Raw genomic sequence first — 25,883 nt, forward strand, 5'->3', positions numbered from 1 at the left:
TTCACAAAAGAATTTCAGCTAATATCATACTTAGTGACAAATGACTAAATGTTTTCCCCCTGAGATTATGATGTCCACACTTGCCACTCAACTGGATGCTCAATATTGTAATGTAAGTGCTAACCAGAGCAATCAGGCAAGAGAAGGAACTAAAACTTTCAGACTGTGAAGAAGAAAAAAGCAAAACTTTGTACTCAAAGGTGAAATAATTGTCTATGTGGCAAATCAAATGGAATCTGGGAAAAAGCTATTAGAACTAATAAGTGAGTTCTTTATACTATACACTATATAAACAATTAAAAATCGAAATTTAAATATACTACCATTTGCCACAGCATTAAAAATATGAAAGATTTAGGGATAAATTTCACCAAAGCTGTGTAAGATCTAAATACCAAAACCATATAATATTGTTCGGAGAGAAATTAAAGTTCATGGACCAGAAGCCTCGGTATTGTTAAAATGTCAGTTCTCCCCAAACTGATCTATCCATTAAACTCAATCCAAATCCAAATCTCAGGACGCTTTTTAAATAAAAATGAACAGGCTGATTCTAAAATTAACACAGAAAGGCAAAGAACCTCGAAAAGCAAAAACAACTTTGAAAAAAAAGAACAAATTTGAAGAAATAACACTCCTTGACTTCAAGATTTATTAAAAATCTGTATTAATGAACATAGAGTGGTATTGGCATAAAGGTAGACAAATAGAGGAATGGAACAGACAAAATCTAGAAATAGGCCTGCCCTTATAAGGTCAATTGATTTGTGACAAAGGTGCTAAGGCAATGCAGTGGAGCAAGGGTAGTCTTCTCAACAAATGGTGCTGGAATGAGGAAACATTCATATGTCAATAAAAAAAGAACTTTGATCCATACCTCACACTAAAGACAAACGTTAATTCAAAAAGAATCGTAGTCCCTAATGTAAAACATAAAACTGTAAAATATCTAGAAGGAAACATAGGAGAAAAACGTTGCGACCTTGGGGTAGGCAAAAATTTCTTAGATACTACACCAAAAGCACAATCCATAGAGAAAAAAAATGTTAAATACAACTTCATCAACATTAAAAACACTTGCTCTTTAAAAGATAGTGTGAGGAAAATTCAAAGACAAACCCCAGATGGAGAGAAAACTTTTGCAAATCACATATTTAGCATATGTAAAGAACTGTCAAAACTAAAGAAAATAACCTCTCAAATTCATAAAAGACAGTTCATCGAAGTAGATATATGGAGGGCAAATAAGCACAGAAAAGATACTCAACATCATTAGGGAAATTCAAATTCAAACCATAAAGAGATCAACTACATTCCTTTCAGAATGACTATAATTTAAAACATTGGCCATATATACCACGTGTTGGCAAAGATGTGGACAAACTGAAACTCATTCACTGCTGGCGGAAATGTAAAATGGTTTAACCACTTTGGAAAATACCATAGTGGTCTCTTAAAAAGACAACCACACACCTACCATAAGACCCTACCATTCCATTCAGAGTAATTATGCCGAGTGAATTCAGCCAGACAAAAAAAAAAGAGTACATATTGCATTATTCCATTTAGGTAAATTTTAGAAAATGCAAACTAATCTGTAGTAACAGAAAACCTATCATTGATTGTCCTGAGGGAGAATATGGAGAAGGGTGAAAAAGAGAGGTTGAAAGAGGCATAAGATCATTATACGGAGTGTGGATATATACACACACCCATCCACACATGTCAAAACGTGTCAAATTGTACATTTAAGAATTTTTTTTTTCAACTTTTTTTTTATTATTTATTTTTGGGACAGAGAGAGACAGAGCATGAACAGGGGAGGGGCAGAGAGAGAGGGAGACACAGAATCGGAAACAGGCTCCAGGCTCTGAGCCATCAGCCCAGAGCCCAACGCGGGGCTCGAACTCACGGACCGCGAGATCGTGACCTGGCTGAAGTCAGACGCTTTAACCGACTGCGCCACCCAGGCGTCCCAAATTGTACATTTTAAATATGTGCCATTTATTTTACTTCAATTATACCTCAATAAAGCAATGTTTTGAAAAGTGCTGTAGGGTAAAGATCAGATTAAGGGTGTGGCCCTCAATAAAATCTCTCTCTTGTGTAAAATTACTAAAGGAAACGATCTGATTAAGATTATGGCCTTCTCTGTCCTATATTCCTTTACCATTAAATCAAAAGAAAGAAAAAGATGGGGAATTTAGGAAACAGGAAAAAATGCTCCATATCTGTTAACTATGTCCCCAAATGAACTGTGGGTGTGACCGCAACACAGAATTAATTACAATATGTTAAGAAATCTACTAAGTTTTTACTAAGTTTATTTTTTAGGTGTATAGTTCAGTGATGCTTAGTATGTCACAAAGTTGTACAATTGTCACCATGATCTAATTCCAGAACCTTTTCATCATTCCAAAAAGAAATATCATCCCAGGTAGCAGTCACTTCCTTTTTGCCTCCTCCCAGAAACCACTAATCTGTGAGCTTTTGTATCTGACTTCTATCACTTAGCATGTTTTTGTTTTTGTAAGTCTTCCAAACCCTGCATGTTTTTATTCTTATTTTTGTTTCAAGTTTTTATTTCAATTCTAGGTAACTTAGTGTACTGTTTTAAGGTTAATCCACATTGTAGTATGTGTCACCACTTCATTCTTTTTCATGGCTAAATAATATCTCATTATATGGATATACTACATTTTATTTATCTGTTCATCTACTGTTAAGTCAGTTATGTTTTTAAGAGTCTTGTTCTACTCAAGAAGCTACAAGCCTGAGCAATACCAAGCAAAACAAAACAAGCCTTTGACTATGTAAGACTTAAAACCAATCTTCTAATTTTAATTTTAATCCCCAATCTTCTAAAGGCAACTGAGAAATCTATACAGATTTTAAGGAGGGCATATAGATGTTCTTCAACAGCTACTTCAGATGTGGCAAGGAGTGTTATAGGAAAGGAAAAACCTCCAAAGAGCAGATTCAGGGACCACAAAGAACAGTGGACAGTGGTGCTACTCCAAGAGAGAAAATCAGGGCCTGATCCAGAATGTCCTTCATTCTCAGCATAGGGGAGGCCTCCAATCATCTGCAAAGCAGAGTTTTGAAATTGCTACATCCCACTGACTTCTGCGTGTCTCCCTTTTTCCCCTTTCCAAATAGGAGTGTTTATTTTTGCCCTTATACATCAGATGTATGTTGGAGAGTAAGCTGGATAATTTACCTTTTTTGTTAGTCTTTTAGACCAAGTAGAACCAAGACTGGTCCAGATGTAGTCACCACATATCACCCAGAGATGCAGGATTATGAGCTAGATTCACTGAATAGATGGGACTTTAGCGGCCTCCCTTGGAGAATGGTGGAGCCTGTTCTGTGTGTGGGAATGTTTTAGATCAGGTTGTCTAGAAGTAGAGTCTAAGATTCTTGTTCAAGTGATTTATTGGGAGCATGTTCTTAGGATAAAGGAATTTAGGGAAGAAGGATAGAGCAGGGGGGAAATCTAAGCATAACTGTGGTATTAGGTATAGAATAGATTCACTGTGATCCTATGGGAGACCTCTGGAGCATTAGGATTAGCTACCCTGATGCAAGAGAAATGGCCTTTGGAATCCTATGTCATTCAATCACTGGCTGAGGTCCACTCCCCAGGGATAGAAGGTCCACTCACTTTCTGTTCAAAGAGGCTTCCCTTTGGCCAAGGGTAACTTTCCAAAGGAGAGAGAAGCTGTGAGCCATTGGCCAACACCTAGAGCAGCTAGGGATGTGTCCACCTGCCTAATGAAAGACATCAAGGTGGGGCACCAGTAGCATCCAGTATAGGGAAGTGGAAAGCATTAAGGATATTTGGTAAACAGAAGTGTGAACTGTGGATTGTGGCAGAGACATTTACTGCTTATTGAGTATCCATATATTTCTCTACATTTCCAGATTCCCTTTATAGTTAAATGGAGTTGGATGGCCAAAGGACTTGAAGAAGTAACATTTGTCATTTTCAAGCCAAAGCATTTAAGAGTCTGATAGTCCCCCTCCCTCTGTCTCAGGAACAATGAAGCTCAAGTGTTAAGATGTCAGCATCTCCATTGGCCTATGTCCCTGAGTGATTCTGTGGAGCAGAGCCACCCCATCGCCCACCTTGTTGACTCACATTGGACTTAGAATCTGAGCTCAAAATAAACCTTTGTTAGGTTAAGCCACTGGTTTTGAGGTTAATTCATTAACATAGTATAAGTGAGTTTGTCCATTAGCGTTCAGTTAGGAAAGCAGAACTCCTATAATTGATATGGCATTTGGAAGTTAGACCTTAGACAGCTATGGGATCTGGTGAGGTGCTATATGTCTCTGCATCTGGTGATGAGCCCAAGGTCATTACAGGTATCAGGGTTAGAAGGAAGAAACACTGAACTTGAAGAGGAAGAGAGCAGGGACACACTGGAACCCACAAGGACAAAGCCAAAATCATCTGTTCTCACCATCTCAAATTTAATGATGTGGGGAACCTGCAGAAGTTGGCACCTTTTGTCAAGGAGCCACATAAGCATCTGGCCTGGAACTTGAAGCTGAGGAAGATCCTGCAGGACTTGAGGAGTCTACAGGCCCAGAATCTGTTGTCCCAAGCCCGCATATCAGCAGCAATGTATGAACTCTGCAGTATTGCCTGGCACCTTACATTGACCTTCAGAGAATAATGACTACTGCCTCATCTTTACCTTCTAGAATCTCTTGTGGCCCACCAGAAACCAGAACCACACAAGGAATGAAATTCTGGGAAACATAGGCCCAGGTTAACAGCGAGGTTGACACAAGACAAAGTCAACACATGTGGCCTAACTTAATACAGGCCTTAATGGAGGGGGCAATGTGATACCCAGAAGGGGGCTTGTCAGTGGAACCTGAGTGACAGACAAAATAAACTAAAATAGGATCAAAACAAAGACCATTTTCTTAGTTATACCTGGTGAAGGATAGTCATCAATTCTCAGAGAGAGAACAAAAATACATATTAATGCAGGGAATGCAAAACAGTGTTATACTTTACATAATTTACAGTGGCTAAAAGCACAAGTTTTGGAAAGTCAGAAACCCATTTACAAGTTGTGTGCGCTTATGTGAATTATCCTCTCTTTGACTCATTTCTACATCTGAAAATGGGGATAAATAAAACTCTTCTTATAGGCTTGTTGGCAGGATTAAATGAATTAATAAAGAGAAGGCACTTAGAGCAGTGTGTGGTATGTAAGTGCTTATTAAGTGTTGTATATCATCCTGCTTTACCTTTACAATAAAATATATACATTTATTTTTATTTTTTGAAATATATTTTTAACTTCATTTACTTATTTTCAGAGACAGAGAGAGAGAGAGAGAGTGTGTGCTTGAGGGCAGAGAGAAGGAGACAGAATCCTAAGCAGGCTCTGCACTGTCAGCACACAGCCCAACGCGGGGCTCGAACTCACAAACTGTGACATCATGACCTGAGCTGAAACCAGGAGTTGGACACTTAGCAGACTGAGCCACCCAGGTGCCCCTAAAATATATACATTTATGATTTTCAGTAAATTTCTAGGTTGTCTTCATGAAGTTCTGGGTGAAATGCTTCTTCCATGTGTTATGTATTTCTCTGCCTGATAGTTGTAGGCAAGATTCTGGTATCCACAATAGGGAAAACCAAGTCTGTAGTCTCTCTTGCAGAATGTTTCCCATTCAAGAAAGTTTCTGATACAATATGCACCTCATGAACATGAATTATTCTCCTTTCTATACATTTATATGTCTCATCAACACAGGACTGCTGGCGTAGAAAAATAATATATATTCACGTTCCATGAATAATCAGAGCAAAAGCAAAAAACCATCTACTTTTTAGGAAGCTCTTCTAAATTCCGCCCTGTGTGTTCAATCAAGATTTCTCAGGTAAACAAAGTCAAGGTATTCAAGCAAGTGCAACTGTGGTTTATCAGACTCAATTCTGGATCTGGGATGATTTTTACTGGAATGCGTGTGCATGTACGTGTGCGTGTGTGTATGTGTGTATAAGAGAGGCTGTTACCAAATCTGAGTTTGTATTTAGTAGATTTTCACAGCCAGTTTGGTTGATTGTATTTTGTTTAAATGTTATTTGAAAACATTCAGTACCTTTTTGGGGGTAAGCCAGGGAGGGGTGCCATGATTGTATAAGACCTCACTGGGCAAGGAAGTTTATAATAGAACCATCTCTTTTTTATAAATGAGGTGTGGCTGAGCCTTTCCAGTTGTTGTTATCCAGAAGAAAAAAAAGTCTTCAATGCCATGTAAAAATATCATGAAGTTGTATGCTATTGAGTCTCACGTCTGAGTTCTTTCCAGGGTCTCTAGGGTACTGAGAAGACTCTTCTCTGTCAACTGCTGGTCATGGATGATTCCATGCCATGGTTCACAAAAGGGGTTCAATCGACCCTCTTATCTCTCTTTAGTGGGATCCATAAAGAAAAGTGTCCTCCCAAGATCCTCTCTCTTTCTGGCCACATTGTTCAACTTAAACTAGATCAATGTGGATTTTTAAAACTGATGGATGACTGTGGCAGACTTCTGTTTACTAACAGAAGCCCGATTTTTAGCTAGGTACATTGCTTCCCAGAATAAAGGACTACATTCTATGCCCTCTTTTGTTGAAATCAAGTTTTAGCCAATAGGATTTGGTGGAAGTGGTATATGCAACTTAGAAGGAATTTCTTTAAAGGAGCTGACTCACTTTGCGGGGAGAGCCTTTTTGCTTTCCTTCCATTCTCTTTCCTAGACTGCATATATAATGGCTGGAGCTTTGGCATCTACCTTGGAACATGGGATGACCTTAAGGACAGAAGAAGCCACATGGTGAGAATGGCTGGACAAAAAGGATGGTCCTTGATCCCTGATGACTTTGTGGAGCTGTCACATGAATAGTAGACTGTCTACCTGTGATCTGGTTTTATGCAAGAAAACAAACATTTGTGTTTTTAGGCACCGTATTCGGGTTTTGACTAACAGTAGTTAAATGCAGTTCTTGAATACATTTAGGAAATCTTATAAGGTTATTAGGAATATGCTTTTTACCTCTTGGCTCAGGCTTTTGCCTGGATGGTGTTCCCTGTGGACCCTCCTTTGGGTCCTAATCTAGCTTTCCTACCTCAGGCTGGTGACAACTGATTAAATTCACATGGCCATTGGATGCCCCCCCCCATATGATTGCTTCAGCCCTTCCCACAGGAAGAATTTTACCCCCCGGTTCCTTCAAGCACTGAGCAGTATCTTTGATTTAAGCCAGTAGACCTGGCCAGAGATCAGATACTGGTTCCAGAGCAGTCTCAGTTTTACGAATGAGGATGAGTCCAGATCATCCAATTCTAGTTTAAATACCTCATCAATGAAAACTGCAAAGTGGATGGCCCTTTTAACTGTGCCACCTACTGTGTCCATTTAGGTCCTCTGAAAAGCAGATGCCAGTATGGAATTAAATGTGCAAGAGATTTATTGGGGGTAATACCTGTGAAGAAAAAAGGGAAAAGGATGAAGAGGCACAGATTTGCCAGTAAGAAGTGATGGACTTGGTCTGTAACAGATGGGGAAAATCCCAGCTTTGCTAGCCCAAGGCTGAGGTCCTGGTTTGAAGTGAATTTTGACGATAGCCAGTTATTTAATGGGGAGACCCAGGAAATCAGAGAAACACAGGAATGCTGAGATAGATTCTCCATACCCCCTCCGCGGACTTCCAAACTAAAAAACACTGGGGAGGGCCAAATGATCCTGGAGAAAAGTGGAAGCCAAGGGAAACATGACAACTGGCTACAGCTTTGAATGCATTCCTTAACCATGCACAGTTCACTCAGCAAAGGGTGGAAGTGTTATGAGCTCAGTTGTTAGAACACAACTTAAGCCAAATTAATTGGCTAGACACTAAGCTACTCAGACCCAGAGTTAACCTTTAGAAAGTTGGGCTAAAATGTAAAAATAAGACGTAAAACTCTGAACAAAGATGTGACCAGCTGCATACTGGGACTAAGGTGGGAAGGTAGGGGTTGTGGGGAGGTAAAGACAGATCCTGCGGTTTAAATTCAGACAAGTTACTAAACACCGAACAAACAAAGCAACCAGACAAAGAAACACTCAGAGAAATAAAATAATCCAGAGTTATTATAACATATAAAATATTACCTGAAATGTCTACTTTTAAACCAAAATTTACTAGACATACAAAGATTTTGCAAAGTAACCCACACTCAGGAAAAAAGTAGTCAATAGAGACTGACTCTGAGTGGACCCAGATGTTGGATTTAGCAGAGAATGTCTTCAAACACTTTAGCGAGTGTTATAAATTTGTTCAAGGAATTGAAGGAAACTATGCTTGACAAATTAAAAGAATGTTAATAATGAGTTAACAAACAGGGAATCTCAACATAGAAAAAAATCATAAAAACCAAATGAAAATTCTAGAGCTGAAAAGTACAATAACGGAAATGAAAATTGTAACAAAGCTGTTTAAAATATCATTTTGGTCAATTGCTTTCAGCTCTCTTTTTTTGGCAGTTGTAGAGGATAAATTTTTAGCCTTCCTACTGAGACAAAGAGTATTTTTTAAAGGCAGAGAGAATTATTGTCAAATGTTGTTATTTATATTTCTACTGCTTTTTTCCTGAAAATATTTTGAGGTGGTAAATAATTGTTGAAATAGAAACACAATTTTCTTATATGGTCAATTAATCTATAAAAAGGAGGCAAGACTATACAGTAGGGAAAACACAGTGTATTCACCAAACAGCGCTGGGAAAACTGGATAGCTAGATGCAAAAGAACGAAACTGGACCATTTTCTAACACCATACATAAAAATAAACTCAAAATGAATTAAAGACCGAAATGTGAGACCTGAAACCATAAAAATCCTACATAAGAACACAGCAATGTCTCCAACATTGGCTGTAACAACATTTTTCTAGGTGTGTCTCCTAAAACAAGGGAAACAAAAGCAAAAATAAATTATTGGAACTACATCAAAATAAAAAGCTTTTATACAGTGAAAGAAATCGTCAATAAAATGAAAAATCAGCCTACTGAATGGGAGAAGATATTTACAAATTATATATATGATAAGGGGTTAATATCCAAAATATATAAAGAACTCCTACAACTCAACACCAAAAAACAAATAATCTAATTTTAAAATGGGCCGAGGACCTGAATAGACATTTCTCCAGAGAAGTCATCCAGATGGCCAACTGACACAGGAAAAGGTGCTCAACATCACTCATCATCAAGGAAATGCACATCAAAACCACAAGGAGATATTATCTCGCACATCAGAATGGTAGAATCAAAAAGACAAGCAGTAGTAAGTGATGACAAGGATGTGGAGGAAGGGGAACCCTCTTGCACTGGTGGTGGGAATGCAAACTGGTGCAGCCACTCTGGAAGACAGTGTGGAGGTTCCTCAAAAATTAAACATGAGATACCATATGACCCAATGATTCCACTCCTGGGTATTTAGCCGCAGAAAGCAAAAACACTAATTTGAAAAGATACATGCACCCCTATGTTTATAGCAGCACTATTAATAATAGCCAAGATATGGAAGCAACCTAAGTGTCCACTGATAGACAAATGGATAAGGAAGATGTGACACGTATACACAGTGGAATATTACTCAGCTGTAAAAAAGATGAGATTGTGCCATTTGCAACAACATGGATGGACCTAGTGGGTATTATGCTAAGTGAAATAATTCAGATAGAGAAAGACAAATACCACGTCATTTCACCCATATTTGGAATCTAAACAAAACGAAACAAATGAATAAACAAATAAATAAAAAGCAGAATCGGACCTATAAATGCAGAGAGCAAACTGATGGTTGCCAGAGGGGAGGGGGTGGGAGAAGGCACAAAATGGGTGACGGGGAGTGGGAGATCCAGGCTTCCAGTTATGGAATGAATAAGCCATGGGAATATAAAGCACAGCATAGGGAATATAGCCAATGATATTGAAATAGCGTGGTATGGTGACAGATGGCAGCTACACTCGTGCTGAGCACAGCAGAAGATACAGAGAAGTAGGATCGGTATGGGGGACACTTGAAACCAGTGGAACACTGTATGTCAACTATACTCAAGTTTAAAAATTAAAAAAAAATGGTTAGGACTTACCAACTTCCCTATCATTGCCCTTTCCAACTCAGGGCTAAGCAGAGAAAGCCAAATATGCTCTTCAACACAACCGCTAGGATGCCCCACTTCTTGTTAGCCTACCCAGGGCTTTCCCATGCCACCAACTTCTAATTAGAGCATACCTGAAGCCTTCCATTTTTTTCACCATCAAGCTTTTCCACTTCTTACCTATCTGTGTCTGCCAAATGCGAGTGGCCATAGCTGACTCTCTTGCTACACCAAGCTGTGAGCAAATAGCTCCCCTTCGTTTAAAAATAAATACGGAAGCCATTTTCCAACTCCATCGAGACTTACACAAATGTAAGAACTCTCCCTGCAGTAGATTTTGGGAGGTCAGATTTTTACCCTAAGATTTAGAGGATTTGGCAGGCTATTTGATCATTGGTAAAATCATTTATATTACTTTAAGAAACTTGGACACGGTAGGCAGTTGCTTAAAGGAAAGTGTATTTGTATTACGAAACCAAGTTGCTTCAGCTTTTTGAGCTAGAGGGAAGGTCCACGTTTCTCTGTATTATTTGGGTTTCATTTCTCTTTCAATCTTGGCCACTTCAATCCCTTCAAGGCCTCTTTTTAAGGTCTCCTATGGTTGGTGAAATGTCACATTTCTTCCAACCTCTCAATTTTCTCTTTCATGATTATTCCCCTTAGTATTGGACACCAACCCTGAGATAGGTACTCTGCTTGGCTCCTTATGAGGATGTAAAATCTACCACGTGGAGAATTTTAAGGAACAAGTGACACAGATCTGCCTCCTAGTCTGACAACAATTTTATCAGTTTATGCATGTATCTTACTCCTTTTCTTATCGCTTCACCTGCACCCTGAGCCCTAGGTCTTACATTTCAACCCTTAATGAAAATAAATTGTTCTGGTTTTCTAAATACGAAATCCTGCCACTAAGAAGTCATAACCCTACGATGTAGTTCTGACATTGGCCTCATGCTGAAGACTGGGGTGTGGTCTTTTGGAGTACTCTCTCTCCTGACTCCTGAAAACACTTACTTGGATGTATTCGTGGATGGAGTAATCCCTTTACTAATGATTATGAAAGATAGGAAAAACACTGTCCAATTATGTTACCCCATTCAGCTTTTCAGGAAGGAGGAGGCATGAAAATCCTTTGCAAATCAATGCAAATGCGTCTGTTACAAACACAGGGAACAGACAAGGTGTATTGTTTGATATTTGGGAACTTCTAAGAAAACGGGATAAATTCCTCTTTCTGTAGATCATAGACAATTCCTATTCTTCCATTTCCTCCTTTTTCCATGTCTTCCCACACATACAAATGTCGCTGGCGTCTCTGTCACACAACCCAAAGAATCATTTTTTTGAGCACTTAAATGGAAAGTGAAGGAGATATGGGATATTCCATGTGTGTTCTTGGAGCACTTCTATGATGACATCACACTGACCATATCCAGTATATCATACGTGCTAAGATACAGGGTGCATATGTTATGGTTAAGGATATTTTCATATACTGCAAGAATGAATGTGTAACGAGCATTTTTTTTTCACGCGCACGCCACAGTCTGTGTGGGTGGTAGGAAGGGGGGAAACATCTGTGTGGATCTTCACTGAATATCCTGGAGAACAGAGCTGACAAAACCTAGAAGACGTGCCCATTTGCTGGAGTACAAGGGACACAATCAGGGCTGATGTCAGCAGGTCCTTGTGATCAAAAGCAAGCAGGGAGAGTTCGTACCTTTGTGTAAGGCTCGATGGAGTTGGAAAAGCCAAGTCATGTCATTATATCTGAAGCTAGTATGTACTCAGATCGGCAAAGGGGAATTTGGGATTTGGTTAAATTCCATTATGTATTTTCTAGTATTCCTAGGAACTCACAGTCGTGCTTTCGCAACGTGACTGTTTTATGCGGATTTAACTGTCTTCAAAATGAGTTTTAGTCCATAAAAAGTATAAAATATTCCACGGTCCTTCACTCAGGTAACGGTAAACGCACGTGGATATGCCCTCCACTGGCATATACAGTAAACGTATTCAACCGTGGCAGCTTTCTTGTTTTCCTGGGATCACAGTTAGCCTCCATTTCCAATCTACCTTGAAGTTGGGCCCATACCATTGAATGGCAATGGAATGTAGGCAGAAGGGATATGTACAACTTCCAGGCCTGGAGGATGCCAAGGCACAAAGGTGATACCAAAGCCACCAAGTGATAACAGCCAAAGGTCCCTGACTTACTGTGTGAAGCAAGGCCATCCGCTGACCCTTGGTATATTTTGACATGACCAAGAAATAAACACTTATTGGTTATTAAACCATTTAGATTTAGCATTTGTTACAGCAATTAAACTACATAGATTCATGCAACGAGGATCTTTAATAGAAGACAAGGTAGAAATTTCTGATGTCTAATGATCTCACAGTTTGCTTGTGAGAAATAACATTCTGAAGTTTTACAGTAATTGGCCAGTTCTGATCAGTTATTCTCCACTTGATGTATCACAATTGCCTATGGAGTTATTTTTAAAGGCATATCCAGGCCCTGGTCTTGACCTAGTGAATCAGAACCAGGTAAGGCACAGGCAGTTATTATTTTTAAAAACTTCCCTGTGTTTTACATATACCCTTGGCAATGAGGCATTACTCTAAAATAAGACAGATCTTACCTTCGGATTAAGCTAGATTGTCAAGCCTCATGGTTTGGGGAACATATAATTTGACTGAATTGAGTTCTTTAAAGTATATTTTGATTAAAAAATATTAACACCTAACAAAATTGACTTTTAGATATACAGTTCTATGAATTTTACACAAGTATCTTTTCAGGTAACACTACCCAAATCAGCATACAGAACAGTTCATCTCTCCAACAAAAATTTACCTTACACTAACTACCCTTTTGTAGTCACACCCTCCCCTCCCCTCCCCCAAAACCCTCGCAACCATCCATCTGTTCCCCGGACGTTTCGAGAACGTCATAGAAATAAAATCATATACAGGTGACCTGGTGAGACTGGTTTCTTTCACTCAGCATAATGCTTTTGTGATTCATGTCACTGGCATCTATCAACAGTTTCTCTTTAATGCTGAGTAGTATTCCACCTTAGGGACCTACTACTCTTTGCTTCCACTCACCATGGAAGATAGCGGATGGTTTCCAGGTTTGGGAGATTGTGAAGAGAACTGCTATTAAAGCATTTGTGTATTGGTGTCTGCGTCATCCTAAATTTTCCCCTCTCGAGGGCCATGTTTCTCAACTTCAGTACTGGTGACATTTTGGGATGGGTAGTTCATTTGGGAGGGGCCGTCCTGTGCACTATAGGATGGTCAGCAGCATCCCTGGCTTCTACCCACTAGATGCCAGCAGCACCCCCACCCCCCACCTCCCTGCCCTCCTTGTGACAAATAAAAAAAATGTCTCCAAATATTGTCCCCCTAGTGGAGAACTACCACCTTAGGGAACAAAAACCTGACGAGTATCACTTTTTGTCTTAAAATGCCTTTATTCACCTACATTTCTGAAGCAAATTTTCTCTGGACGTGGAATTCTAACTTGACAGCTGTTTTCCTTCAGCATATTAAAAAAAGATCATCTTATCCTCCAGATTTCATTGTTTCTGTTGACAAGTCAGTTATTAAGTGCTAAGTGTTCCTTTTGAGCTAATGTAACATTCTTTCTGATCACCTGCATAGTCGTACTATGGGTGAAATGAACTCTTGACAGAAAGAAGATCTACTTCTGATAATGAAACCGATGAGGCCACACACATACCCAAAAAGTAGGAAAGCTTTGCTACACACACGATGAGGCTCACTGGGGAGAGCAGGGTGGGCTTCCCGAGCTGGTCTGAGAATGGTTTGAGAAAGCAAGGAAAGAAGAATGACTTGGGATTTTTGTGGTGGTCAGGGAATGGGGCTGGACTAAGGGTTCCCACCTATAGGCCAAGGTTTGAACTTTGGTCTGATGCCAAAGAAGAGAGCACCTGGGCTTTCTTTACAAAAAAAAAAGAGATTTTATTTTTAATCTCTACACTCAACGTGGGGTTCGAACCCACAACCCCGAGATGAAGAGTCACACGCTCTAGTGACTAAGCCAGCCAGGTGCCCCAACACCTGGGCCTTCTTTTTCTTAATTTTTTTTATTTTTTTATTTATTTATTTTTTTTTAATTTTTTTTTCAACGTTTTTTATTTATTTTTGGGACAGAGAGAGACAGAGCATGAACAGGGGAGGGGCAGAGAGAGAGGGAGACACAGAATCGGAAACAGGCTCCAGGCTCTGAGCCATCAGCCCAGAGCCTGACGCGGGGCTCGAACTCACGGACCGCGAGATCATGACCTGGCTGAAGTCGGACGCTTAGCCGACTGCGCCACCCAGGCGCCCCTTCTTAATTTTTTTTAAATGTTTACTTATTTTGAGAGAGAGACAGAGCGCGAGCAGGGGAGGGGCAGAGGGAGAGGGAGACACAGAACCGGAAGCAGGCTCCAGGCTTTGAGCTGTCAGCCCAGAGCCCGACACGGAGCTCGAACTCACAAACTGTGAGATCATGACCTGAACCGAAGCCTGAGGCTCAACCGACTGAGCCACCCAGGCGCCCCAACCCCTGGGCCTTCTTATCAGCTTGCCCAGATGTGGGGCAGAAGGGAAAGAGGGTGAGGTGGGCTTAAAAGTTGTTAAGTAGCATAAAAGATAGGAGCCATACTCTATTATAAGTGTTATAAGGTTTTCTATGAAGGGCACTGGTGTGGGTTTATATTTTCCCTGCTTGAGGTTTGTAGTGCTTCCTGAATTTGGGGGCTAATTTTTGGTCTTGAAAAGTTCTCAGGAATGATTTCTTTAAATAGTACTTCCGTTCTATTTTCTCTTTTCCTTTTGGGATTCCAAATACACATGTATTCAACCTTTTCACAGCACCACAAACGTCTCAACGACTCTTGTATATTTTGCATCCTTTTGTCTCTTTGTGCTCCAGTCTGAATATTTCCTTCTGGCCTAGCTTTCAGTTTACCATTTTTTTTTTCTGTCCATCTATTAGGCCCATTTAATAATGTCTTAATTTCACTGCTTGTATTTAGTTCTAAAATTCACATTCAGTTATTTTTTTAAAAAAAAAAATATTTATTTTGAGAGAGAGAGAGGAAGTGAGCAAGGGGGGGCGGGCAGAGAGGGAGGGAGAGAGAGAATCCCAAGCAGGCTCCATGTTATCAGGGAAGAGCCCAACACATTTGGTTCTTTTTAAAATAGTTTCCATTTTCTACCAAAATTCTCCATCTTCTTCAAAACTCTCCATCAAGAATTCTTTGAAAATGTTAGAATTTAGGAACAACTAATACCTTTTGCTGAAAAGCAACCTCATGTGCCAGGCACATCTATTCAGGCTTCCTTCCTCCCAAATTCAGGCTTTCCTTCCTTCCTTCCTTCCTTTCCTTGGCCCCATACTATCTTCATAGCACTCTGATACTTTCAAATTCTTCAAATACATGTATTTGACCAACTTTTCTATCTGTTCCCAGCACCTGGGTGGTTTGAGACACTTCCTAGGAATTACCAGAAGACTACAGACTTGCTTTGTTCAAACAAAAATTTTAATGCTTATTTTTTGAGAGAGAGGGAGAGAGAGCGTGAGCAGGGGAGGGGCAGAGAGAGAGGGAGACACAGAATCCGAAGCAGGCTCCAGGCTCCGAGTTGTCAGCACAGAGCCCGACACGGGGCTTGAACTCACGCACTGCGAGATCGTGACCTGAGCTGAAGTCAGACGCTCAACCGACTGAGCCATCCAGACACCCCCAGACTTGCTTTAAAGCCTGGGATAATTTTATAAGACAACTGTCCCAGTTTGTCAAAACTTAGTGTCATGAAAAAAAGATGATGAGGGAACTCTGTGAGATTAAGAGAGACTTGAGAGACAACCTAATATAATGCATGGACCTTGTTTGAGTCTCCATTCAAGTGAACCGGCTACTAAAAGGTATTTTGAGAAGAACACGGGAAATTTGAGGAAGAGATTGGGGAGTAAATAGGTGATATTAGAAAATTATTGATAACTGTGTTAAATGAAAATGTTGGCATTGCAGATATGCACAAAAATGTCATTTTTAGAAATGTATACTGATGTGTTTAGCGTTAGAACATCAGGATGTGCTGGTAGAACATGGAACAAAAAGCAAAGTGTAATTGACTTAAATCCGCATGGGGGTTTGTGGGCATTTATTATATTAATCTTCCTACTTTTCTACATATTTGAAATGTCTCACGATAAATTTTTTTTTTTTTTTAAATCATCATTTTTCCGCCACGGTCCGCTCATTCTTTTTTTTTTTTAATTTTTTTTCAACGTTTTTATTTATTTTTGGGACAGAGAGAGACAGAGCATGAACGGGGGAGGGGCAGAGAGAGAGAGAGACACAGAATCGGAAACAGGCTCCAGGCTCCGAGCCATCTGCCCAGAGCCTGACGCGGGGCTCGAACTCACGGACCGCGAGATCGTGACCTGAGCTGAAGTCGGACGCTTAACCGACTGCGCCACCCAGGCGCCCCTCACGATAAATTTTTTTAAACACACAAGAGGTAATGTTACCAGATTTCATATTTAAAGTCTCTAGCTTTAACTTCTAAAGTTGTATAGTATCTAGTAATGAGGAAAATCAACCAAAGATCCATCTGAGGCTTAAAAGTTTTCCCAAATTGGTTTACACTTTTACATAATTTTGTAATTCTTAATTACTATATGCAGTAAATTAAATAATTATAATAATTAAGGAGCTAATATAAGTCTGATGCCTAGCTGGAAAATAAACATTATCCAAACAAATGAAATGAAACATTCCTATGCGCAGAATTTTAATGATTATAAGCAACTGATAGACTTTGCTTAGAAAACTTTTGTTATAATAACCTTCATGACCACAGGGAAAGTTCTGTAAAAATTTAAAAAGTAGCGTACTACTATTTTGACAATTCTAAACAAATTACTTGTAAAGATTGATTGTGAGGAAGTTCAATAGGTTTTCTAGAATATAAAAAAATTTTTTTCACCTTAGGACAGATGCTTACCATTGACTGAACCAGCTAAGACTTTTCTTTAAAAATTTTTTAACGTTTATTTATTTTTGAGAGAGACAGATTGTGAGTGGGGGAGGGGCAGAGAGAAAGGGAGACACAGAATTCGAAGCAGGCTCCAGGCCCCGAGCTGTCAGCCCAGAGCCCGACGCGGGGCCTGAACTCACAAACCGCGAGATCATGACCTGAGCCTAAGATGGACGCTTAACTGCCTAGGCCACCCAGTCGTCCCCCCAGATAAGACTTTTCTTAGGTAAAAATAAAAAGGGATTGGGGCACCTGGGTGGCTCTGTCGGTAAAGCATTCGACTCTCAACTTCAGCTCAGGTCACAATCTTGCGGTTCGTAAGATTGAGCCCCACATTGGGCTCTGAGCTGACAGTGCAGAGCCTGCGTGGGACTCTCCTCTCTCTCAAAATAAATAAACTTAAAAAAATAAATACAAAGGTATCGCCGTTACTTTACACATTTCTTAAAATTAGGTCCAGCTCTCTGGTCCACTGCTAACCTTACTTAAGACATCTTACCTATCATAATAGACCTGTGTTATACATGCCACATGAAAGTGGAAGCAGATGGAACTATTTGGGAATGCAGCCTGGCTCGGACAGGTAACTTTCCCTGCTGTAGTTTTAGTAAATAATTTTAGGGTTAGGATTACATTTCCTGACATTTTCAGTAATTAGGATTGTGTAGTGACATTATACCAGAGTATCATCTGTCACAATTGTTGGAGGAACTATTTACCAAAAGCCTGTCAGTCTGTGGTCTCTTTAATGCAGCTTCTTCCAATATAAACATCTCATTTTATCGTACTCAATATATTTATACTACATTATGCCCCCAACATCCCATACTCCCAAGAAGGCTAAATGTACATAGGTACGCAACCAAAAACTGACCTTAGTAGGTCACTCTTCTCATTCTTTAAAAAAAATTTTTTTTAACATTTATCTTTTGAAAGACAGAGACACAGAGCCTGAGCAGGGGAGGGGCAGAGACAGAAAGAGACACAGAATCCAAAGCAGGCTCCAGGCTCCCAGCTGTCAGCACAGAGCCTGATGTGGGGCTTGAACCCATGAGCTGTGAGATCATGACCTGAGCCGAAGTCGGACGCTTAATTGGCTGAACCACCCAGGCGCCCCTTGGTCATTCTTTAGCTCTCTTTTCCTGCTGAAAATCTGATATCAAACTAGGGAAGATTACAATTCAGATAAATCCAGGGCCCAATTAATTCTTTCAATATATTTTCCTTGTGAACAAATTTCTCTTACCAAAATTATATCCTTTGTTCAGAAGGGAGGTCACAAATTGCTTCTTGTGGGCCAAATTTGGCCTGCAGTGATGGCTTGGCTCTCCCTAACTTATGTATGTACATGCACGCAAATGAGTTATCCATATAAAAACCCAGATTTCCACCTTCTTTTCAAAATGCTGAGAACCGGGGGCACATGGATGGCTCAGTCGGCTAAGCACCTGACTTCAGCCCGGGCCACGATCTCACGGTTCATGGGTTTGAGCCCCACGTCAGGCTCTGTGCTGACAGCTCAGAGCCTGGAGCCTGCTTCGGATTCTGTGTCTCCCTCTCTCTCTGCCCCTCCACCACCTGCACTCTCTGTCTCTCTCTTTCTCTCTCAAAAATAAACAAACATTAAAAAAGATAAAAAATAAAACGCTGGGGATCGGGGAATACTGGGCGCAGTCTTGAGAAACAGCAGTTACCAGCTAGAAGAGAGCAGCCACAGCTCCAATATGCATACCCGTTTAGCCTTTGAAAATACTTTAGTTACGTGACCCCTGGTTTAAATGCACTGTTTGTTTAATTCAATAAAATATCCCCATCACTCTTGAGATAAAGACTTTCCAACCTTTTGATTTGTCTCCTCTTTTTACTTACTCACTTCTTACTCTTACAAGGTAAAAAAGTAAGCCACATCTTCAAGCTCTGTCTAAAAAAGATACTGTTAAGCTTTTTCAAGAACTACTATCAGATGAAAAATCTTTAAACCATGTGCCCTGCTGGCAAAAGGAAATTTTATAAGTCTGGAAATGTCTTCAGTCTTGGTAGCCTCCCAAAATCAAAGCAGGCAGAAAAATGCTTAATTGAAACTCAGGAGCATGATAACGTAATCAGTCTGGTTGTCTCCCCCAGTAATTATTCAGATTTTCACCTCTAACCCCATTGCCACTTGGGTCCCTGAGGGTAGAGGTCTGTGACAATAACTTTGGCTTCATTCTTGTGGCCAACCCTGATGATTGAGTTGGCCTCATTTTCTTATGGATGCTTCTGATCGTGTTCACTACTTCTGTTGGAAGAGTTTCTCCTCTGCTCATGGCAAGACTTTCTTTTCCCTCTACGGATTTATAATGGCCTATGGGCAGCAGCATCATACTGCAATAAACCATACGGCAAATACTTAAAAAAACTGAGATTAAACTTACAGTGTGTGTGCGCAAATTTCTAAGAAACAGATCCTTACCCAAACTCTATGTCTGTACACGTGAGAATTTATGTGACAATCATTTGACATTTAACACAAGCCCACCGTGTGTGGGATCCTGGAAAAGATAACACCCCGTGACAATTCCTGCTTTGCTGTAACTGGTGGTACACGAGATAGAAATCTCAGTATCACAGAGCACCTCCACTGAAGATACTTAATCAGTAAAGATCCAGAATTTTGCAAGTCTTTTCATTTGAGGAAAAGTCATAGCAAGAATATACGAGGGTAGAGACTATGAACAACTGAGGATGTTTTGTGTGATCTGTAGCTCTCAACCTGACGTCTTGCTATGGGTTGGATGGTCTCCTGGAAAAGATATTGAAGTCCTAAGCCCTCACAATGTGGTATTATTTGGGAAAAGAGCCTTTAAAGAAATGATCAAGTTAAAATGAGGTCAGTAGGGTGAGCTCTAATCCAGTAGGACCAGTGTCCTTACCAAAAGGGGAAATTGGAAACAGAGACGGGCACGCACAGAACAAAGACAATGCGGAGACAATGCAGTGCGAGGACAAAGGGTTGGAGTCATGTATCTAGAAGACAACACCTGAGGCTACCAGAAGTCAAGAGAGGCTCCCTCCAGATGGAGCATGGCCCAGAAAACACCTTAAGTTCAGACTTCCGGCTTCCAGGACTATGAGACAATAAATCTCTATTGTTTGAAGCCACCCAGCTTAGGGTACCTTGTTACGGAAGCCCTAGGAAAATAATACAAGAACCTTTCCAGAACTGTACGGTTTCTTCATACATAGCAAGGCCTTAGTGCCTCCCAAGTTCTCCTTTTTAACGTTTTGACATGGATTTGCATGCCCTTTTATGATGCCTAAAAAGTTCTACCACTACTGACATTTTCGAAGTTAATATCCATTTAACATTTGGTTCATAATGATCTGAACAAGGTCGGTGAACCCTTAAATGTTAAGTCAACAGATTCTACTTTCAAGTCCCAGAAAGGTCAGTGAAAACACCCAAAGCAGGGGCACCTGGGTGCCTCGGTCAGTTGAGTGGTTGACTTTTCATCTCCACTGAGGTTCTGATCTCACAGTCTATGAGATGGAGCCCTCTGTCAGGCTCTGCACTGACAGTGTGGAGCCTGCTCGGGATTTTCTCTCTCTCCTCTCTCTCTCTCTGTTCCCCCTCTCAAAATAAATAAATAAACAAACTAAAAAAATGTCCAAAGCAAATTTTTTATATACAGGAAAAAGGGATGAATGGAAAAGACAATGAAGATGAACAGTTTGGGGATTGAAATAAATCATTTCACTTTCTATGAAGCTAAGGTTATTGGTAAATAGAATTCCTTTTATTTTTGAAACTAGTATAAATGGATCATTCTATTCAATTGTATCAATGATCTCTTCTGGCTTCTTTTGAAGAGTTCTCAAATATGTTAGCTTTGTTTTTTGTTTGTTTAAGTTTAGCATCCACTGATCTCCTTTCCATCCAGTTAGGAAACTTAGGTTTCTAAATGGCCCAAACAGCTCCAGGTGAGAATGCAGAATCATTCCCCATCTTTTCCCTTCTACGCCCATGTTTTCTCAGTTTGTGGCATCATATCTGGCCATAGGAAGTGCTCGGTTACTATTTCTTCAAAGTAAAAGCCAGATATGAGATCACATTTAGAAAATCAATAGAAGACAAGCATTTACAGGGGCAGACAACTGGTATGGTGTTTTGATGCGGCTTTTTAAAAAGGCATTTACTCCTACACACTAAAACGGACTCTCGGTGTTGACGATTCTGCACCAACCACCTTATTAAAGTCTGAACTCTTGCAGACATCTGAGAAAGCAGGGATGACATGATGCTGTCATGACATGATGCTGGTCTCATGTCCACCTCTTCCAAGGGCTTTGACTTAATCCTTTCTTTGGTCTGTAACCCAACCCGTTCTCCTTTTCCAGAATCGGCCAAATGACTGGTATGGTGGGTAGGCTCTGAGATGGCCCCCATCACGCAGAGCCCTTGCCTCCCGGTCTTCGTGCCCTGCCCTCATCCTGAGTATGAGTGGACCTTGTGGCTTGCTTCTAACCAACAGAATGTGTCAACGGTGACAAAACACCACTTGCACGATTATGTTACCTAAGACAATGACCTGTGTCTTGTTAGCAGCCTCTATTAACTCTCATGCTGGCTCTGATGGTGGAAGGCTTTTTGCCAGAATAAAAGTGCTATTAGTTTCTATCGCTGCATAACAAATTACTGTAAACTTAGTGGATTAAAACTATATATATTTATTATCTCGTAATCTTCCTGGGTCAGGAGCCTGGGTGCTGCTGAGCTGGGCCCTCCGCTCAGGGCCTCACAAGGCTGCAGTCGAGATGTCAGCCAGAGCTATGGTCTAATCTAAGGACTGGTTTCCTCTTCCAGCCTCACCAGTTATTTGCAGAATTCAGTGCCTTGCACTTGTGGGATGGAGGCCCTCACATCCTCGAGGCTTCCCACCATTCCCTACCACACTGTCCTCTCTGGAATATGCAGTTTGCTTCTTCAAGGCCCGCATCTCCACTGCTCTCAATTGCTCTGACTTCTTCCATCTCTCATCTGTAGTGCCTCTTTGAAAGGGCTCACCTGATTAGGTCAGACCCACCTAGGATCATTTCCCTTTCGCTTAAAGTTACCTGCTTAGGAATTTTAATTACAACTGCAAAATCTTTCACCTCTTCCACAGAACGTAACCTAAACGATAGAGTGGTATTTCATCATATTCACGGCCCATGCTCACGGGGAAGGGATTACTCAGGGCAACTACACCAGCCGACGGGAACCTGGGGGGCCATCTTTGAATTGTGCCCGCCACAACCGGCATGTCTCAGTACCATCTGTGTGCTTTATTTCCACTAGGCTCCTACAGTTTACATTTTGGTAAAGGATTTTTGCAATACTATACTAGCACTACAGCGGCAACGGCAAAATCAGAATTGCCCTAACTGTAATATTTACACGGAAGACCATTTTGTACCATTTCAAAATCACATCTACTCTAGACCAACGATCCTTTGCATGAAACACAAGAATGGAGTTTCTTTTCCTGTCTTCAACTGGGCCAACGGTCACTGTGATTGAAGAATAAAATGTTGCAGTCAGAAGCCCGAATGGCCAAGACAAAGCGGTCTGCTCCATGAAACGCATACTATCTGTGAGCGCAAGACAGCCACGTTTCTATCGGAGCAGACTTGACAGCTTTCCCCTTCCTACTCCTTGTGGCAGAGCACCGTGTGACGGAGTCAACAGCACTTATCACGGTCAATGCTGGAGACGGCTGAAGTGAGCAAGCCTGGCCGTGTTTCGTTCCGCCACGGTGGTGATCTGTGGTAGGTTAAATGCTGCAGATCGTACCACACAGTCTGCCACGCCTCCGTGCCAAATCCCCTCCCTGAACAAGAGTGGGAGGCAAAGAAATGTCAACAGTTTCTCCACAAAGACGTACCGCTGACATGGGTGCGCTGATATTTTCTTTACTCAGAGGTAAACGAATTTTGTGTCTCTCAGTATTTTAAAACTAAACAGGTTGTTTTTGGCCCCCATTCTGTCAACTGATAGAGAACTCCAAGTACCTCTTAATTTTATTGATATTCACACATTTAAACAGTGGAACCGACCAGATATAGTTTATTAAAATGTGTTCATCAAAAACAATTTTGACTCAGTTTTGAAAAATTGCAAATACATTAAAAACTGTTACAGTGTCATGAGATTGCAAATATTGCCTTATGAAATGATAAAGAAATTGTTCAGTAAAAACTATGAAATATCTTAATTTAAATTTCACATATAAAAATATATATTTTACGCAACACTGAACAGTTAAGGCCACAGAACTTGAAGGAGAGTTTGAGATACACATATTTTGAAATCGCTGGTCAAAAATATTAGCATAAATAAACAGCAAAACTGGTCGTAACATTCAAAATAAAACATTAACTTCTATGTTTAAGGGTTTGTTATCAGAAACTTTCCTTCAGAAGTCAGAATGGTTTTCAAGTATAAATTACAATGTGCTTGGTGATCACGGAGACATAAATGTATATTTATAGTATCGTACAAGATTTTGACCTTCTCGCCATACTTGGGGGTGAAGTATCCTGATGATTTTGCCCCATGTGGCTCTGGCTGGCATCTTTCTGATTGCTTTTAAAAGCTATTTGATCTCCTATTGGTTTTATCTCTGAGAGTGGCTCATTATTACTCTGCATACTTTTCTGACTCGTGAGTGACATCCTTTTAAAGAAGAAAATCTAGAAAAAAAACCCACACACACAGAGAATTCATTTCAGTAAGTGAATAGCCACTTAATAGGATTTAGGAGGGATAATTTTCAACTAGTCTGAACATTGTTTCATCACACCCTTACAGGTGTCACATGTACAAAGGGACATGCTTAGTGTCCAGCAGCACCTTGTTTTACCAATGGCAATCATGCCCCTTCCCTAATATAAGACCTTTCAGGGTTTAGCTTTCAACACTGTCAGTGCCTTGGGAATACATTACCATTTTTCTTTAAAGAGCAGATTTGTTATTTCACTTTGTTGTGACGAGAGAAAAAAAAAAAAGAAAAGTAGGGTATCCTGGAGGATTTCCCCATTCCTATAGATGGGAACTTCTGGGAAAACGCTGGTGCTGCCGAATGATGGCTTTGGGGGCCCAGGGGCCCGAGCAGGCAGCTGGATACCTGGGTCTGCTACTCGGGGGAGTCCGGGGCCGTGAACAGGGAGAACACACACAACAGCTGGAGAGAGGAAAGTCGATGCCATAACCCAGGATCGCAGGCAGGCAGAAAAGAGAACAGAAGAAAAGAGACTGAGGAAGAGCCAAATGTGAGCCACAGGTGGAGGAAGAAGAGCCAGCACTGGGGACAGAGCTTTGTAGGAACACAGTCAGGAAAGAGAGGCACCTCAGGAGTCAGGGAGGAAAATGTATCAAGAAGGGAGTGGCCAACAGAGCACAGACAGGAGAAATCAAGGGAGACAGATGATGACTGGAAAGTTCCATTTGACTTGACCCCTTTGAGGATTTAGTCAGAGAGAAAACAGGATTCCTGAAGTGTAACAGCACAAATATCAGTTCTGACAAGATGCCCCAAACAAAAAACAGGTGAGAACTTGGCTCCTTCGGAAATCAAAATGATGCAAGTAATTGCTTGCTGTCAGTCTTGAAGAATGGAGGAATTGAAGCAAAAAGGTGTAACCCAAAAACTCAGAGTCTAGCTAGAAAAGGGTCTATGGACTAAACTGGGGGAACCCCTCTTTCGTTTCTGCTTTTGTGCGGGAATCCCTATCATGAAAATTCTGCTACTACAAAACATCAAAAAATTCTAAGTGTAAAAAATCTAATTTTATGATGTGTACAGAAGTTCATGAAAAAAATGAAGGGAAATCCCTGTGGGCCACAAAATGAAGAGGGCGCAGGAAGCCTCAGAGGTGAGCGAGCAATAAAATGGCATTTATTGATCTCACAACTTAGACTCGCTTTGGTAAACGTATCTGATCTCATAAAATGTGGAAAATCGGGACTGAGACCCCCCCTACATAAAGTGAGGACCCTCTAGGGACTATGCCCTTAATTAAGTCCACTTACACACACTGGGAGACGGCAAAATAACCTGTGTCCCTTGGTCTAGGCTGTGAGTGAGGGAGAAGCACGTTCTCCTAGTGTGAGGCTGGGCTCCCGTTTACTTTACTGGTGCCGGTGAGGAACGCTTCGTGCTCCTGGAATGGTAATGCCCAGGAGAGCTACCAGAGGCTCTGACAAATTCTCTATGGATGGATTTTCATGGAAGCCTTAAGGGGCATCCACAAAAAGTCTCAGCTGAACATGAACTCAGAATCCAAATTTCTTTTTTTTTTTTTAACGTTTATTTATTTTTGAGACAGAGACAGAGCATAAACGAGGGAGGGTCAGAGAGAGGGAGACACAGAATCCGAAACAGGCTCCAGGCTCTGAGCTGTCAGCACAGAGCCCGACGCAGGGCTCGAACTCACGGACCGTGAGATCATGACCTGAGCCGAAGTCGGCCGCTTAACCGACTGAGCCACCCAGGCGCCCCCAGAATCCAAATTTCAAAACACATGAGGAAGCAGGACACTACCAGCAAGTCAACCAAAGCAACAGACAGATTTAGATTTCTGAAGATGTCTGACGTTGGGATGACTAAATATACAATATAAGTGTGCTTAAAGGACCAGG

At 40.8% G+C, this 25,883-nt stretch overlaps 1 protein-coding gene across 3 annotated transcripts in view; it reads right to left on the reverse strand.

Annotated features, from left to right (window-relative positions):
* The window catches only part of RPGR (retinitis pigmentosa GTPase regulator), a 148,717-nt gene that overhangs the window by 72,803 nt on the left and 50,031 nt on the right, over window positions 1–25,883 (reverse strand). For 2 of the 3 annotated variants that reach the window (XM_030304976.2, XM_030304973.2), the window contains one exon: window positions 23,281–23,935. The exons of the other annotated variant lie outside the window; for it this stretch is intronic. In XM_030304976.2, coding sequence (XP_030160836.1) covers window positions 23,729–23,935 — 207 coding nt within the window. In that variant the 3' untranslated portion in view covers window positions 23,281–23,728. Of the gene's footprint in view, window positions 1–23,280; window positions 23,936–25,883 lie in introns of those variants that run through there. 3 annotated transcript variants of the gene reach the window in all.

Source organism: Lynx canadensis, chromosome X (genome assembly GCF_007474595.2).
Source record: "Lynx canadensis isolate LIC74 chromosome X, mLynCan4.pri.v2, whole genome shotgun sequence".
Classification (NCBI taxonomy): domain Eukaryota; kingdom Metazoa; phylum Chordata; class Mammalia; order Carnivora; family Felidae; genus Lynx; species Lynx canadensis.